The sequence below is a fragment of the Oncorhynchus tshawytscha genome, unplaced genomic scaffold, assembly GCF_018296145.1.
Source record: "Oncorhynchus tshawytscha isolate Ot180627B unplaced genomic scaffold, Otsh_v2.0 Un_contig_15788_pilon_pilon, whole genome shotgun sequence".
NCBI classification, from domain to species: Eukaryota; Metazoa; Chordata; class Actinopteri; order Salmoniformes; family Salmonidae; genus Oncorhynchus; species Oncorhynchus tshawytscha.
In genome coordinates, this window is record NW_024608279.1 from 2,575 (window position 1) to 20,315 (window position 17,741).

General features: G+C 47.2%; 1 protein-coding gene across 4 annotated transcripts in view; it reads right to left on the reverse strand.

Annotated features, from left to right (window-relative positions):
- Positions 1-270: 270 nt before the first annotated feature.
- The window catches only part of LOC121843422 (EH domain-binding protein 1-like), a gene marked incomplete at its 3' end in the record, with an annotated part of 40,493 nt that continues 23,022 nt past the window's right edge, over positions 271-17,741 (reverse strand). For all 4 annotated transcript variants that reach the window (XM_042312999.1, XM_042312998.1, XM_042313000.1 and 1 more), the window contains 2 exon segments: positions 271-362; positions 818-875. In XM_042312999.1, the coding sequence (XP_042168933.1) occupies positions 271-362; positions 818-875 (150 nt within the window).

The following is a 17,741-nucleotide window of genomic DNA, read 5'->3' on the forward strand; positions in this document are numbered from 1 at the left end:
CACACACACAGAGAACACACACACAAAGAGAGAGAAAACACACACACACAGAGAAAACACACACACACACAGAGAGAAAAACACACACACACACAGAGACACACACACACAGAGAAACACACACACAAAGAGAGAAAAACACACACACACACAAAGAGAGAAACACACACACACACACACAGAGAGAGAAACACACACACACACACAAGAGAGAGAAACACACACACACACACACAGAGAGAAACACACACACACAGAAAAGCTACCTTGAAGAGTGTGACAGATATTTCTACGTTTTCCGGTACAGGCCACACCACCACTCCTCGGTAGGGGTTCTTGATGCCTGGCTGCCAACTGTGAGCCTGGGGAGAGATTGAGAGTGTTTATTTACTTTACCTTTTCTATTAGAACAACATTGTATTTCGCCATAATATTTTGTGAGTGTAACGTTTACTGCACATTTCTGATTATTTCTATTTAGTTTATTATCTATTTCACCTGCTTCGGCAATGTTAAGATATGTTACCCATGCCAATAAAGCCATTTTAATTGAATTGAGAGAGAGAGACAGAGGGAGACCAAAAACACAATATCTACACTTTATATACACTAAATATAACATTTACACAGACAGAAACTCATTTAGGGTAAAGACCCAAACGGATGCCAAGGTGAAGACTAACAGGTAAACTCTGAAGAAATATGATAGAAAGCTGTACACTATACATCTCCACAGTGATTTAGCCTACTTCCTACTTCCTACTTCCTACGACCAGGTCCAGCTAAACAGCCTGAAGTACCAAGACAAAACACACACCTTGGAGGATTTCCGTCGGCTCCTGCGAGTCCACACCACTACCAGCTTGTCTGGTTGCCTGGAAAAGAACAGAGGGAGAAGGAGGGATGAGAAGAGGACAGTGTGGAGGAAGGAGGAGAAGAGGACAGTGTGGAGGAAGGAGGAGAAGAGGACAGTGTGGAGGGGGGATGAGAAGAGGACAGTGTGGAGGAAGGAGGAGAAGAGGACAGTGTGGAGGGGGATGAGAAGAGGACAGTGTGGGAGGGGGATGAGAAGAGGACAGTGTGGGGGGGATGAGAAGAGGACAGTGTGGAGGAAGGAGGAGAAGAGGACAGTGTGGAGGAAGGAGGAGAAGAGGACAGTGTGGAGGAAGGAGGAGAAGAGGACAGTGTGGAGGAAGGAGGAGAAGAGGACAGTGTGGAGGAAGCAGGAGAAGAGGACAGTGTGGAGGGGGATGAGAAGAGGACAGTGTGGAGGAAGGATGAGGGAGGAGAAGAGGACAGTGTGGAGGAAGGAGGAGAAGAGGACAGTGTGGAGGAAGGAGGAGAAGAGGACAGTGTGGAGGAAGGATGAGGGATGAGTAGAGGACAGTGTGGAGGAGGGAGGAGAAGAGGACAGTGTGGAGGGGGATGAGAAGAGGACAGTGTGGAGGGGGAGGAGAAGAGGACAGTGTGGAGGAAGGAGGAGAAGAGGACAGTGTGGAGGAAGGAGGAGAAGAGGACAGTGTGGAGGAAGGAGGAGAAGAGGACAGTGTGGAGGAAGGAGGAGAAGAGGACAGTGTGGAGGAAGGAGGAGAAGAGGACAGTGTGGAGGAAGGAGGAGAAGAGGACAGTGTGGAGGAAGGAGGAGAAGAGGACAGTGTGGAGGAAGGAGGAGAAGAGGACAGTGTGGAGGAAGGAGGAGAAGAGGACAGTGTGGAGGAAGGAGGAGAAGAGGACAGTGTGGAGGAAGGAGGAGAAGAGGACAGTGTGGAGGAAGGAGGAGAAGAGGACAGTGTGGAGGAAGGAGGAGAAGAGGACAGTGTGGAGGAAGGAGGAAGAGGACAGTGTGGAGGAAGGAGGAGAAGAGGACAGTGTGGAGGAAGGAGGAGAAGAGGACAGTGTGGAGGAAGGAGGGAGAAGAGGACAGTGTGGAGGAAGGAGGAGAAGAGGACAGTGTGGAGGAAGGAGGAGAAGAAGACAGTGTGGAGGAAGGAGGAGAAGAAGACAGTGTGGAGGAAGGAGGAGAAGAGGACAGTGTGGAGGAAGGAGGAGAAGAGGACAGTGTGGAGGAAGGAGGAGAAGAGGACAGTGTGGAGGAAGGAGGAGAAGAGGACAGTGTGGAGGAAGGAGGAGAAGAGGACAGTGTGGAGGAAGGAGGAGAAGAGGACAGTGTGGAGGAAGGAGGAGAAGAGGACAGTGTGGAGGAAGGAGGAGAAGAGGACAGTGTGGAGATGATCATATCACAGATTACAGGTTTAATAACGGAAAGAGTTTGGCTTGTGTCCCCAGTAGCCTCGTCTTTCCTCGTCTTTCCATGATCCAATCGATCGTATTTTATAAAGGCCGTTTTACATCAGAAGGTGCTTCACAGGCACCCAGCCGAGACCCTCAATTCCTAATGCTCTGTGTGATACTATGTGATACTATGAGACACTATGTCCATACGATGTTTGGTTACGTTCGACAACCAAACACACTCCCCTGGAAACAACCAAACACACTCCCCTGGAAACAACCAAACACACTCCCCTGACCACAACCAAACACACTCCCCTGGAAACAACCAAACACACTCCCCTGACCACAACCAAACACACTCCCCTGACCACAACCAAACACACTCCCCTGAAACAACCAAACGCACTCCCCTGAAACAACCAAATGCACTCCCCTGGAAACAACCAAACGCACTCCCCTGGAAACAACCAAACACACTCCCTGACCACAACCAAACACACTCCCCTGACCACAACCAAACACACTCCCCTGAAAACAACCAAACACACTCCCTGAAAACAACCAAACACACTCCCTGAAAACAACCAAAACACAACACACTCCCCTGGAAACAACCAAACACACTCCCTGGAAACAACCAAACACACTCCCCTGAAACAACCAAACACACTCCCCCACAACCAAAACTCCCTGGAAATAACCAAACACACTCCCTGACCACAACCAAACACACTCCCTGACCACAACCAAACGCACCCCCTGACCACAACCAAACACACTCCCCTGACCACAACCAAACACACTCCCCTGACCACAACCAAACACACTCCCTGACCACAACCAAACACACTCCCCTGACCACAACCAAACACACTCCCCTGGAAATAACCAAACACACTCCCCTGACCACAACCAAACACACTCCCTGAAACAACCATAAACACTCCCCTGGAAACAACCAAACACACTCCCTGACCACAACCAAACACACTCCCTGGAAACAACCAAACACACTCCCTAGAAACAACCAAACACACTCCCTGACCACAACCAAACACACTCCCCTGGAAACAACCAAACACACTCCCCTGACCACAACCAAACACACTCCCCTGACCACAACCAAACACACTCCCTGACCACAACCAAACACACTCCCTGACCACAACCAAACACACTCCCCTGACCACAACCAAACACACTCCCTGACCACAACCAAACACACTCCCCTGACCACAACCAAACACACTCCCCTGACCACAACCAAACGCACTCCCGTGACCACAACCAAACGCACTCCCGTGACCACAACCAAACGCACTCCCGTGACCACAACCAAACGTACTCCCGTGACCACAACCAAACACACTCCCGTGACCACAACCAAACACACTCCCGTGACCACAACCAAACGTACTCCCTGGAAACAACCAAACGCACTCCCGTGACCACAACCAAAGACACTCCCTGAAACAACCAAACGTACTCCCCTGGAAACAACCAAACACACTCCCCTGACCACAACCAAACACACTCCCTGACCACAACCAAACACACTCCCTGACCACAACCAAACGCACTCCCCTGGAAACAACCAAACACACTCCCTGGAAACAACCAAACACACTCCCTGGAAACAACCAAACACACTCCCCTGACCACAACCAAACACACTCCCTGACCACAACCAAACACACTCCCTGACCACAACCAAACACACTCCCCTGACCACAACCAAACACACTCCCCTGGTAACAACCAAACACACTCCCCTAGAAACAACCAAACACACTCCCTGACCACAACCAAACACACTCCCCTGGAAACAACCAAACACACTCCCCTGACCACAACCAAACACACTCCCCTGGAAACAACCAAACACACTCCCCTGGAAACAACCAAACACACTCCCTGGTAACAACCAAACACACTCCCCTGGAAATAACCAAACACACTCCCCTGGAAACAACCAAACACACTCCCTGAAACAACCAAACACACTCCCCTGGAAACAACCAAACACACTCCCCTGGAAACAACCAAACACACTCCCTGGTAACAACCAAACACACTCCCCTGAAACAACCAAACACACTCCCTGGAAACAACCAAACACACTCCCCTGGTAACAACCAAACACACTCCTCTGATCACAACCAAACACACTCCCCTGGAAACAACCAAACACACTCCCTGGTAACAACCAAACACACTCCTCTGATCACAACCAAACACACTCCCCTGGTAACAACCAAACACACTCCTCTGATCACAACCAAACACACTCCCTGACCACAACCAAACACACTCCCCTGGAAACAACCAAACACACTCCTCTGGTAACAACCAAACACACTCCCCTGGTAACAACCAAACACACTCCCTGGAAACAACCAAACACACTCCCCTGGAAACAACCAAACACACTCCCCTGGAAACAACCAAACACACTCCCTGAAAACAACCAAACACACTCCCCTGGAAACAACCAAACACACTCCCTGAAACAACCAAACACACTCCCCTGAAACAACCAAACACACTCCCTGAAACAACCAAACACACTCCCTGGAAACAACCAAACACACTCCCCTGAAACAACCAAACACACTCCCTGGAAACAACCAAACACACTCCCTGAAACAACCAAACACACTCCCTGGAAACAACCAAACACACTCCCCTGAAAACAACCAAACACACTCCCCTGGAAACAACCAAACACACTCCCCTGAAACAACCAAACACACTCCCTGAAAACAACCAAACACACTCCCCTGGAAACAACCAAACACACTCCCTGAAAACAACCAAACACACTCCCCTGAAACAACCAAACACACTCCCTGAAACAACCAAACACACTCCCTGAAACAACCAAACACACTCCCTGAAAAACAACCAAACACACTCCCCTGAAACAACCAAACACACTCCCCTGGAAACAACCAAACACACTCCCCTGGAAACAACCAAACACACTCCCCTGAAACAACCAAACACACTCCCTGGAAACAACCAAAACACACCCTGGAAACAACCAAACACCCCTGAAACAACCAAACACACTCCCTGGAAACAACCAAACACACTCCCCTGAAACAACCAAACACACTCCCCTGGAAACAACCAAACACACTCCCCTGAAACAACCAAACACACTCCCTGGAAACAACCAAACACACTCCTGAAACAACCAAACACACTCCCCTGGAAACAACCAAACACACTCCCTGAAACAACAAACCAAACACACTCCCCTGAAACAACCAAACAAACAACCAAACACACTCCCCTGAAACAACCAAACACTCCCTAGAAACAACCAAACACTCCCTGGAAACAACCAAACACACTCCCCTGGAAACAACCAAACACACTCCCCTGAAACAACCAAACACACTCCCTGAAACAACCAAACACACTCCCCTGAAACAACCAAACACACTCCCTGAAACAACCAAACACACTCCCCTGGAAACAACCAAACACACTCCCTGACCACAACCAAACACACTCCCCTGGAAACAACCAAACACACTCCCCTGAAACAACCAAACACACTCCCTGAAACAACCAAACACACTCCCTGACCACAACCAAACACACTCCCTGAAACAACCAAACACACTCCCTGACCACAACCAAACACACTCCCCTGGTAACAACCAAACACACTCCCCTGAAACAACCAAACACACTCCCTGACCACAACCAAACACACTCCCTGACCACAACCAAACACACTCCCCTGAAACAACCAAACACACTCCCTGGAAACAACCAAACACACTCCCCTGAAACAACCAAACACACTCCCCTGGTAACAACCAAACACACTCCCCTGACCACAACCAAACACACTCCCCTGGTAACAACCAAACACACTCCCCTGAAACAACCAAACACACTCCCCTGACCACAACCAAACACACTCCCTGAAACAACCAAACACACTCCCCTGGAAACAACCAAACACACTCCCCTGGTAACAACCAAACACACTCCCCTGGTAACAACCAAACACACTCCCCTGACCACAACCAAACACACTCCCTGACCACAACCAAACACACTCCCCTGACCACAACCAAACACACTCCCTGAAACAACCAAACACACTCCCTGAAACAACCAAACACACTCCCCTGGAAACAACCAAACACACTCCCTGGTAACAACCAAACACACTCCCCTGACCACAACCAAACACACTCCCCTGGTAACAACCAAACACACTCCCCTGGAAACAACCAAACACACTCCCCTGACCACAACCAAACACACTCCCCTGGAAACAACCAAACACACTCCCCTGGAAACAACCAAACACACTCCCTGGTAACAACCAAACACACTCCCCTGGTAACAACCAAACACACTCCCCTGGTAACAACCAAACACACTCCCCTGGAGATAACCAAACACACTCCCCTGGTAACAACCAAACACACTCCCCTGGTAACAACCAAACACACTCCCTGGAAACAACCAAACACACTCCCTGACCACAACCAAACACACTCCCTGACCACAACCAAACACACTCCCCTGGAAACAACCAAACACACTCCCCTGGAAACAACCAAACGTACTCCCCTGGAAACAACCAAACACACTCCCCTGGAAACAACCAAACACACTCCCCTGGAAACAACCAAACACACTCCCCTGGAAACAACCAAACACACTCCCCTGACCACAAATAAAGAGAAATAAAAAGAGAGAAAACAGAGAGAAAGAGAATAGGGCGACTGCAAGTGGAGGCCCCACACAGAGAAGCTATTGTCACAAGACAGAAGGCATGTCATATATGAGAGAGAGAGAGAGAGAGAGAGGGACAGAGAGATGCACGTCATGTCCGACCCCCAGGCTGTTCCGTACACAGTGTACAATTCTCACCATTCATCTTCTGCCCATCCAACTAAGACTGCTTGATTTCTAGATGAGTTTCTCTCATACTCCCTCAGAAGACCATCGCTTGAATAGTCTGAATTATTCTAACTCAAGAAATCGGTCATTAATTGACGTTCTTGTCCAAGAGATCTTTACAATCATTTCGCTACATCTGCAATAACATCTGTTAAATATGTATGTGAATTGATGCAGTATTTTTCATTGCATGAAAATGAGTCTGCACTCGTTGAATGACAACAATTACTTAAGTGAAGAATCCCTACTGCAAAACACCAGTCTCAACGTCAACAGTGAAGAGGCGACTCCGGGATGCTGGCCTTCTAGGCAGAGTTCCTCTGTCCAGTGTCTGTGTTCTTTTGCCCATCTTAATCTTTTCTTTTTATTGGCCAGTCTGAGATATGGCTTTTTCTTTGCAACTCTGCCTAGAAGGACAGCATCCCGGAGTCACCTCTTCACTGTTGACGTTGAGACTGGACAGAGGGACTCTGCCTAGAAGGCCAGCATCCCGGAGTCACCTCTTCACTGTTGACGTTGAGACTAGACAGAGGAACTCTGCCTAGAAGGCCAGCATCCCGGAGTCACCTCTTCACTGTTGACGTTGAGACTAGACAGAGGAACTCTGCCTAGAAGGCCAGCATCCCGGAGTCGCCTCTTCACTGTTGACGTTGAGACTAGACAGAGGGACTCTGCCTAGAAGGCCAGCATCCCGGAGTCGCCTCTTCACTGTTGACGTTGAGACTGGTGTTTTGCGGATACTATTTAATGAAGCTATCGGGTGAGGACTTGTGAGGCGTCAAATCAAATCGTATTTGTCACATACACATGGTTAGCAGATGTAGCGTAATTCTTGTGCTTCTAGTTCTGACAATGCAGTAATAACCAACGAGTAATCTAACCTAACAATTCCACAACTACTACCTTATACACACAAGTGTAAAGGGATAAAGAATATGTACATAAAGCTATATGAATGAGTGATGGTACAGAACGCCATAGGCAAGATGCAGTAGATGGTATCGAGTACAGTTTATACAGTGGGGCAAAAAAGTATTTGGTCAGCCACCAATTGTGCAAGTTCTCCCACTTAAAAAGATGTGAGAGGCCTGTAATTTTCATCATAGGTACACTTCAACTATGACAGACAAAATGAGAAAATAAAATCCAGAAAATCACATTGTGGGACTTTTAATGAATTTATTTGCAAATTATGGTGGAAAATAAGTATTTGGTCAATAACAAAAGTTTCTCAATAATAATTTGTTATATACCCTTTGTTGGCAATGACAGAGGTCAAACGTTTTCTGTAAGTCTTCACAAGGTTTTCACACACTGTTGCTGGTATTTTGGCCCATTCCTCCATGCAGATCTCCTCTAGAGCAGTGATCTTTTTTACCCCACTGTATATATATATATAAAGCCCATTGAATTGATAGAGGGAGGGAGGGAGGTCTAGACCCGGGTCATCATCCCCTGACTACTTTATCCATTATGTATATACACACACACACTGTCCTTTACTAACAAGAGAGAATGAGACACTGACCATCACTAAAATACACACACACTGACCATCACTAATATATACACACACACACTGACCCTCACTAACATACACACACACTGACCATCACTAAAATACACACACACTGACCATCACTAATATACACACACACACTGACCATCACTAATATATACACACACACACTGACCCTCACTAACATACACACACACTGACCATCACTAAATATATACACACACACTGACCATCACTAAAATACACACACACACTGACCATCACTAATATACACACACACACTGACCATCACTAAAATATACACACACCCACTGACCATCACTAATATATACACACACACACTGACCCTCACTAACATACACACACACTGACCATCACTAAAAATATACACACACACTGACCATCACTAAAATATACACACACACTGACCATCACTAAAATATACACACACACACTGACCCTCACTAAAATATACACACACACACACTGACCATCACTAAAATATACACACACCCACTGACCATCACTAAAATATACACACACACACTGACCATCACTAACATACACACACACTGACCATCACTAAAAATATACACACACACTGACCATCACTAAAATATACACACACACTGACCATCACTAAAAATACACACACACTGACCATCACTAAAATACACACACACACTGACCATCACTAAAAAATATACACACACACGGACCCTCACTAATATATACACACACACTGACCCTCACTAACATATAAACACACACTGACCATCACTAAAATATACACACACACTGACCATCACTAATATACAAACACACACGGACCCTCACTAATATATACACACACACTGACCCTCACTAACATATAAACACACACTGACCCTCACTAATATATACACACACCCACTCACCCTCACTAACATATACACACACACACACACACACACACACGGACCCTCACTAATATATACACACACACTGACCCTCACAAACATATACACTGTGGGGGGGGCTGATGACCCCATCAATACCTTTCCCCTTTTCCTCCCGCTAGTCTACCGATGTGACTGTTGAAAATCCCTTTAACATTGAGGGTGACGTCAAAAGAGGGGAAACCGAACCATATTTCAGTAATCCAACCAGTTTGAGAGAACGAGAGGACGAGAGAGAGAGAACGAGAGAGAGGATGAGAGAGAGGATGAGAGAGAGAGAACGAGAGAGAGGACAAGAGAGAGGACGAGAGAGAGAAGAGAGGACGAGAGAGAGAGAGGACGAGAGAGAGAGAGGACGAGAGAGAGGACGAGAGAGGACGAGAGAGAAGAGAGGACGAGAGAGAAGAGAGAGAACGAGAGAGAAGAGAGAGAATGAGAGAGAATGAGAGAGAACGAGAGAGAGGATGAGAGAGGACGAGAGAGAAAGAGAGATGAGAGAGAGAGAGGATGAACGAGAGAGAGAGAGGATGAGAGCGGATGAGAGAGAACGAGAGAGAGAGAGAGAGAGAGAGAGAGGACGAGAGAACGAGAGAGAACGAGAGAGAGAGAGGATGAGAGAGAATGAGAGAACGAGAGAGGGAGGATGAGAGGGAACGAGAGAGAGAGGATGAGAGAGAACGAGAGAGAGAGGATGAGAGAGAAGAGAGAGAGAGAGAGAACGAGAGAGAGAGAGAGAGAGAGAAGAGAGAGAGAGAGGATGAGAGAGAAGAGAAGAGAGAGAGAGAGGATGAGAGAGGACGAGAGAGAGAGAGGATGAGAGAGAATGAGAGAGAGAGGATGAAAGAACGAGAGAGAGAGCGGAGGGAGAGGATGAGAGGAGAGGACGAGATGAGATGAGGATGAGAGATGAGGATGAGAGGAGAGGACGAGAGAACGAGAGAGAACGAGAGAGAGAGAGAGAGGATGAGAGAGAATGAGAGAACGAGAGAGGGAGGATGAGAGGATGAGAGAGAACGAGAGAGAGAGAGAAGAGAGAGAGAGAGGATGAGAGAGAACGAGAGAGAGAGAGAGGATGAGAGAGAACGAGAGAGAGAAGAGAGAGAGAGGATGAGAGAGAACGAGAGAGAGAGAGGATGAGAGAGAACGAGAGAGAGAGAGAGAGGATGAGAGAGAACGAGAGAGAGAGAGAGAGAGGATGAGAGAGAGGATGAGAGAGAACGAGAGAGAGAGGATGAGAGAGAATGAGAGAGAACAAGAGAGAGAGGATGAGAGAGAATGAGAGAGAACGAGAGAGAGAGGATGAGAGAGAACGAGAGAGAACGAGAGAGAGAGAGGATGAGAGAGAACGAGAGAGAGAGGATGAGAGAGAATGAGAGAGAACGAGAGAGAGAGAGAGAGAGGATGAGAGAGAATGAGAGAGAGAGAACAAGAGAGAGAGAGAGGATGAGAGAGAACGAGAGAGAGAGAGGATGAGAGAGAACGAGAGAGAGAGGATGAGAGAGAATGAGAGAGAGAGAGAGGAGAGAGAGAGAGAGAGAGAGAGAGATGAGAGACAAGAGAGAGAGAGAGAGAGAAGAGAGAGAACGAGAGAGAGAGAGAACGAGAGAGAGAGAGAAGAAGAGAGAGAGAACGAGAGAGAGAGAACGAGAGAGAGAGAGAGAGAGGATGAGAGAGAGAGAGAGGATGAGAGGGAATGAGAGAGAGAGAACGAGAGAGAACAAGAGAGAGAGGACGAGAGAGGACGAGAGAGGACGAGAGAGAGAACGAAAGAGAGAGAACGAGAGGGAGAACGAGAGGGAGAGAGAGAGAACGAGAGAGAGAGAGAGAGAGAGAGAGAAGAGAGAGAGAGAGAGAAGAGAGAACGAGAGAACGAGAGAGAGAACGAGAGAGAGAGAACGAGAGAGAGAACGAGAGAGAGAGAACGAGAGAGAGAGAGGATGAGAGAGAACGAGAGAGAGGACGAGAGAGAGAGAGGATGAGAGAGAGAGAAGATGAGAGAGAATGAGAGAGAGAGAGAACGAGAGAGAGAGAGAGAGAGAGAGAGAACGAGAGAGAGAACGAGAGAGAGAGAGGATGAGAGAGAGAGGATGAGAGAGAGAGAGAGAGAGAGGAGAGAGAGAGAGAGAGGACGAGAGAGAGAGAGGATGAGAGAGAAAGAGAGAGAGAGAGGATGAGAGAGAATGAGAGAGAGAGAAGAGAGAGAGAGGATGAGAGAGAGAGAGAGGACGAGAGAGAGAGAGAGGAGAGAGAGAGAGAGAGAGAGAGAGAGAGAGAGAGGAGAGAGAGAACGAGAGAGAGAGGACGAGAGAGAGAGGACGAGAGAGAGAGGACGAGAGAGAGAGAGGATGAGAGAGAATGAGAGAGAGAGGATGAGAGAGAATGAGAGAGAGAGAACGAGAGAGAGAGAGACAAGAGAGAGAGAGGATGAGAGCGAGAGGACGAGAGAGAACGAGAGAGAGAGGACGAGAGAGAGAGAGGACGAGAGAGAGAGAGGATGAGAGAGAATGAGAGAGAGTGAGGATGAGAGAGAATGAGAGAGAGAACGAGAGAGAGAGGACGAGAGAGAACAAGAGAGATGACGAGAGAGAACGAGAGAGAGAGAGGATGAGAGAGAACGAGAGAGAGGATGAGAGAGAACGAGAGTGGGGGCTAAGAGATCTCTAGGAGTCTACACTCAGCAGGCAAGCAGACACACAGGATGTGGTAACTTGGAAGTGGAGGGCGTGACAGGATACCATAGTTAACTATCTGTACTCTGAGGAAGTACTTCAGATATTATATTACAGTGTGTGTGACCTGTTGTCACGAGAAAAGGGCAACCAGTGAAGAACAAACACCATTGTAAATACAACCCATATTTATGCTTATTTTCCCTGTTGTACTTTAACTATTTGCACATAATATGACATTTGAAATGTCTTTATTATTTTGGAACTTTTGTGAGTGTAATGTTTAATGTTAATTTTGATTGTTTATTTCACTTTTGTTTATTATCTATTTCACTTCCTTTGGAAATAACATTTCCATGCCAATAAAGCCCTTAAATTTAAATTGAATTGAGAGAGAGGCTGAAATGTATAAGGAAGAGAGGTTGGAAGGAAGGTTGGAGGTAGAGAGAGAGAGAGAGGGGTACAGAGAGAGAGAGAGAGAGAGAGAGGTACAGAGAGAGAGAGAGAGAGAGAGGGGTACAGAGAGAGAGAGAGAGAGAGAGAGTAGAGAGAGAGAGAGAGAGGTAGAGAGAGAGGTAGAGACAGAGAGGAGAGAGAGAGAGACAGAGAGGGTAGAGAGAGAGAGGGGGTACAGAGAGAGAGAGAGGTAGAGACAGAGAGGGTAGAGAGAGAGGGGGTACAGAGAGAGAGAGAGAGAGAGAGGTGACAGAGTAGAGACACAGGAGGCTACAAAGAGAGAGAGAGAGAGAGAGAGAGAGAGACTCCTATGTGACTACAGAGAGAGAGAGAGAGAGAGAACCTACCTCCTATACCTATATCCCCCACTAGAATCCCCATATTTTAATGAAGACAGCTTCTCCACCCTGGAGGGGGAAATCAATCATTTCCAGGCCCAGGGACATGTACTAGTCTGTGGCGACCTAAATGCCAGAACCGGACAAGAACCTGACACCCTCAGCACACAGGAGGACAAACACCTGCCTGGAGGTGACAGCATTCCTCCCACATATGCCCCCTAGGCACAACTATGACAACATAACCAACAAAAACGGGTCACAACTCCTGCAGCTCTGTCGCACGCTGGGTATGTACATAGTCAATGGTAGGCTTCGAGGGGACTCCTATGGTAGGTACACCTATAGCTCATCTCTTGGCAGTAGTACTGTAGACTACTTTATCACTGACCTCAACCCAGAGTCTCTCAGAGCGTTCACAGTCAGCCCACTGACACCCCTATCAGACCACAGCAAAATCACAGTCTACTTAAACAGAGCAATACCCAATCATGAGGCATCAAAGCCAAAGGAACTGAGTAACATTAAGAAATGCTATAGATGGAAGGAATGCAGTTTGGAAACCTACCAAAAAACAATTAGGCAACAACAAATTCAATCCCCTTCAGACAATTTCCTGGGTAAAACGTTCCACTGTAATAGTGAAGGTGTAAACTTAGCAGTAGAAAATCTTAACAGTATATTTGACCTCTCAGCCTCCCTATCAAATCTAAAAATCTCAAATAGAAAACTGAAGAAAATTAACAACAATGACAAATGGTTTGATGAAGAATGCAAAAATCTAAGAAAGAAATTGAGAAACCTGTCCAACCAAAAACATAGAGATGTATGGGTAAACCACTTCTCCAATCTTTTTGGCTCGATAACAAAGAATAAAGAGCAAAAACATATACATGATCAAATACAGATCTTAGAATCAACTATTAAAGACTACCAGAACCCACTGGATTCTCCAATTACATTGAATGAGTTACAGGACAAAATAAAAACCCTCCAACCCAAAAAGGCCTGTGGTGTTGATGGTATCCTCAATGAAATGATCAAATATACAGACAACAAATTCCAATTGGCTATACTAAAACTCTTTAACATCATCCTTAGCTCTGGCATCTTCCCCAGTATTTGGATCCAAGGACTGATCACCCGAATCCACAAAAGTGGAGACAAATTTGACCCCAATAACTACCGTGGAATATGCGTCAACAGTAACCTTGGGAAAATCCTCTGCATTATCATTAACAGCAGACTCGTACATTTCCTCAATGAAAACAATGTACTGAGCAAATGTCAAATTGGCTTTTTACCAAATTACCGTACAACAGACCATGTATTCACCCTGCACACCCTAATTGACAACCAAAACAAAGGCAAAGTCTTCTCATGCTTTGTTGATTTCAAAAAAGCCTTCGACTCAATTTGGCATGAGGGTCTGCTATACAAACTGATGGAAAGTGGTGTTGGGGGTAAAACATACGACATCATAAAATCCATGTACACAAACAACAAGTGTGCGGTTAAAATTGGCAAAAAACACAAATTTCTTCACACAGGGTCGTGGGGTTAGACAGGGATGCAGCTTAAGCCCCACCCTCTTCAACATATATATCAACGAACTGGCGCGGGCACTAGAGAAGTCTGCAGCACCCGGCCTCACCCTACTAGAATCTGAAGTCAAATGTCTGCTGTTTGCTGATGATCTGGTACTTCTGTCACCAACCAAGGAGGGCCTACAGCAGCACCTAGATCTTATGCACAGATTCTGCCAGACCTGGGCCCTGACAGTAAATCTCAGTAAGACCAAAATAATGGTGTTCCAAAAAAGGTCCAGTCACCAGGACCACAAATACAAATTCCATCTAGACACTGTTGCCCTAGAGCACACAAAAAACTATACATACCTTGGCCTAAACATCAGCGCCACAGGTAACTTCCACAAAGCTGTGAACGATCTGAGAGACAAGGCAAGAAGGGCATTCTATGCCATCAAAAGGAACATAAATTTCAACATACCAATTAGGATCTGGCTAAAAATACTTGAATCAGTCATAGAGCCCATTGCCCTTTATGGTTGTGAGGTCTGGGGTCCGCTCACCAACCAAGACTTCACAAAATGGGACAAACACCAAATTGAGACTCTGCACGCAGAATTCTGCAAAAATATCCTCCGTGTACAACGTAGAACACCAAATAATGCATGCAGAGCAGAATTAGGCCGATACCCACTAATTATCAAAATCCAGAAAAGAGCCGTTAAATTCTACAACCACCTAAAAGGAAGCGATTCCCAAACCTTCCACAACAAAGCCATCACCTACAGAGAGATGAACCTGGAGAAGAGTCCCCTAAGCAAGCTGGTCCTGGGGCTCTGTTCACAAACACACCCTACAGAGTCCCAGGACAGCAGCACAATTAGACCCAACCAAATCATGAGAAAACAAAAAGATAATTACTTGACACATTGGAAAGAATTAACAAAAAAACAGAGCAAACTAGAATGCTATTTGGCCCTACACAGAGAGTACACAGTGGCAGAATACCTGACCACTGTGACTGACCCAAAATTAAGGAAAGCTTTGACTATGTACAGACTCAGCGAGCATAGCCTTGCTATTGAGAAAGGCCGCCGTAGGCAGACATGGCTCTCAAGAGAAGACAGGCTATGTGCTCACTGCCCACAAAATGAGGTGGAAACTGAGCTGCACTTCCTAACCTCCTGCCCAATGTATGACCATATTAGAGAGACATATTTCCCTCAGATTACACAGAACCATAAAGAATTCGAAAACAAATCCAATTTTGAAAAACTCCCATATCTACTGGGTGAAATTCCACAGTGTGCCATCACAGCAGCAAGATTTGTGACCTGTTGCCACGAGAAAAGGGCAACCAGTGAAGAACACGCACCATTGTAAATACAACCCATATCTATGCTTATTTATTTTATCTTGTGTCCTTTACCATTTGTACATTGTTAAAAACACTGTATATATATATATATATATAATATGACATTTGTAATGTCTTTATTGTTTTGAAACTTCTGTATGTGTGATGTCTACTGTTAATTTTTATTGTTTATTTCACTTTATATATTATCTACCTCACTTGCTTTGGCAATGTTAACACATGTTTCCCATGCCAATAAAGCCCTTGAATTGAATTGAATTGAGAGAGGTAGAGACAGAGAGGGTAGAGAGAGGGGGGGTACAGAGAGAGAGAGGGTAGAGAGAGGGGTAGAGAGAGAGAGGTAGAGACAGAGAGGGTAGAGAGAGGGGGGGTACAGAGAGAGAGAGGGTAGAGAGAGGGGTAGAGAGAGAGAGGTAGAGACAGAGAGGGTAGAGAGAGAGGGGGTACAGAGAGAGAGAGAGAGAGAGGGGTAGAGAGAGGGGGGAGAGGGGTAGAGAGAGAGGTAGAGACAGAGAGGGTAGAGAGAGGGGGTACAGAGAGAGAGGGGGTACAGAGAGAGGGGAGAGAGAGAGAGGTAGAGACAGAGAGGGTAGAGAGAGGGGGTAGAGAGAGAGAGAGGTAGAGACAGAGAGGGTAGAGAGAGGGGGGGAGAGAGAGAGAGAGAGGAGAGAGGGTAGAGAGAGGGGGGAGATAGAGAGAGAGAGAGAGAGAGGGAGAGAGAGAGAGGGTAGAGAGAGGGGGGTACAGAGAGAGAGAGAGGGGTAGAGAGAGAGGGGGGTAGAGAGAGAGAGAGAGGTAGAGAGAGAGAGAGAGGGGTAGGAGAGAGAGAGAGGGAGGAGAGAGAGAGAGAGAGAGAGAGAGAGAGAGAGAGAGAGAGGGGTAGAGAGAGAGAGAAGGGGTTAGAGAGAGAGGCTGAAATGTTTAGGGAGAGAGGTAGGGAGGTTGGGGGAGGTAGAGAGGTTGGGGGGGTAGAGAGAGAGAGAGAGAGAGGTAGGGAGGTAGAGAGGGGGAGGTAGGGAGAGAGAGAGAGGTAGGGAGGTTGGGGGAGACAGAGAGAGGTAGGAGGGGAGGAGAGAGAGAGAGAGGTAGGGAGGTTGGGGGAGGTAGAGAGAGAGAGAGGTAGAGAGGTAGGGAGGTTGGGGGAGGTAGAGAGAGAGAGGAGAGGTAGAGAGAGAGAGAGGAGAGGGGAGGTTGGGGGATGTAGAGAGAGACAGAGGTAGAGAGGTTGGGGGAGGTAGGGAGGTTGGGGGAGGTAGAGAGAGGCTGAAATGTATCCTCCTGCATTATCCCATCCATACTAGAAACCCCTCCTCCCCCCCCACCCTCTCTCCCCCCACCCACCCCCCTCCCTCCCTCCCTCCCCCACCCTCTCCCCCACCCACCCTCCCTCCCTCCCTCCCCCCACCCTCCCTCCCCCACCCTCTCCCCCACCCTCCCTCCATTGGAGTAAACAAGCTTATATTTTTGGTGCTGATGGGGTACGACAGTTGAACGAAGGTTCATGAGCCATTTATAAGTTATATTCTTAAGTAGGTACCCCCCCCCCCTTTACCTCCAGAACAGCCTGAATTCTTCAGGGCATGGATCCTACAAGGTGTGGTGTTCAAACATTTCTCAGTTGGTATGAAGGGACCTAAGGTGTGCCAGGAAAACCTTCCCCACACCATTACACCGCCGACACCAGGCAGGAAGCCAAATCCTGACTCTGCCATCAGCGTGATGCAACAGCAGCCGGGATTCGTCA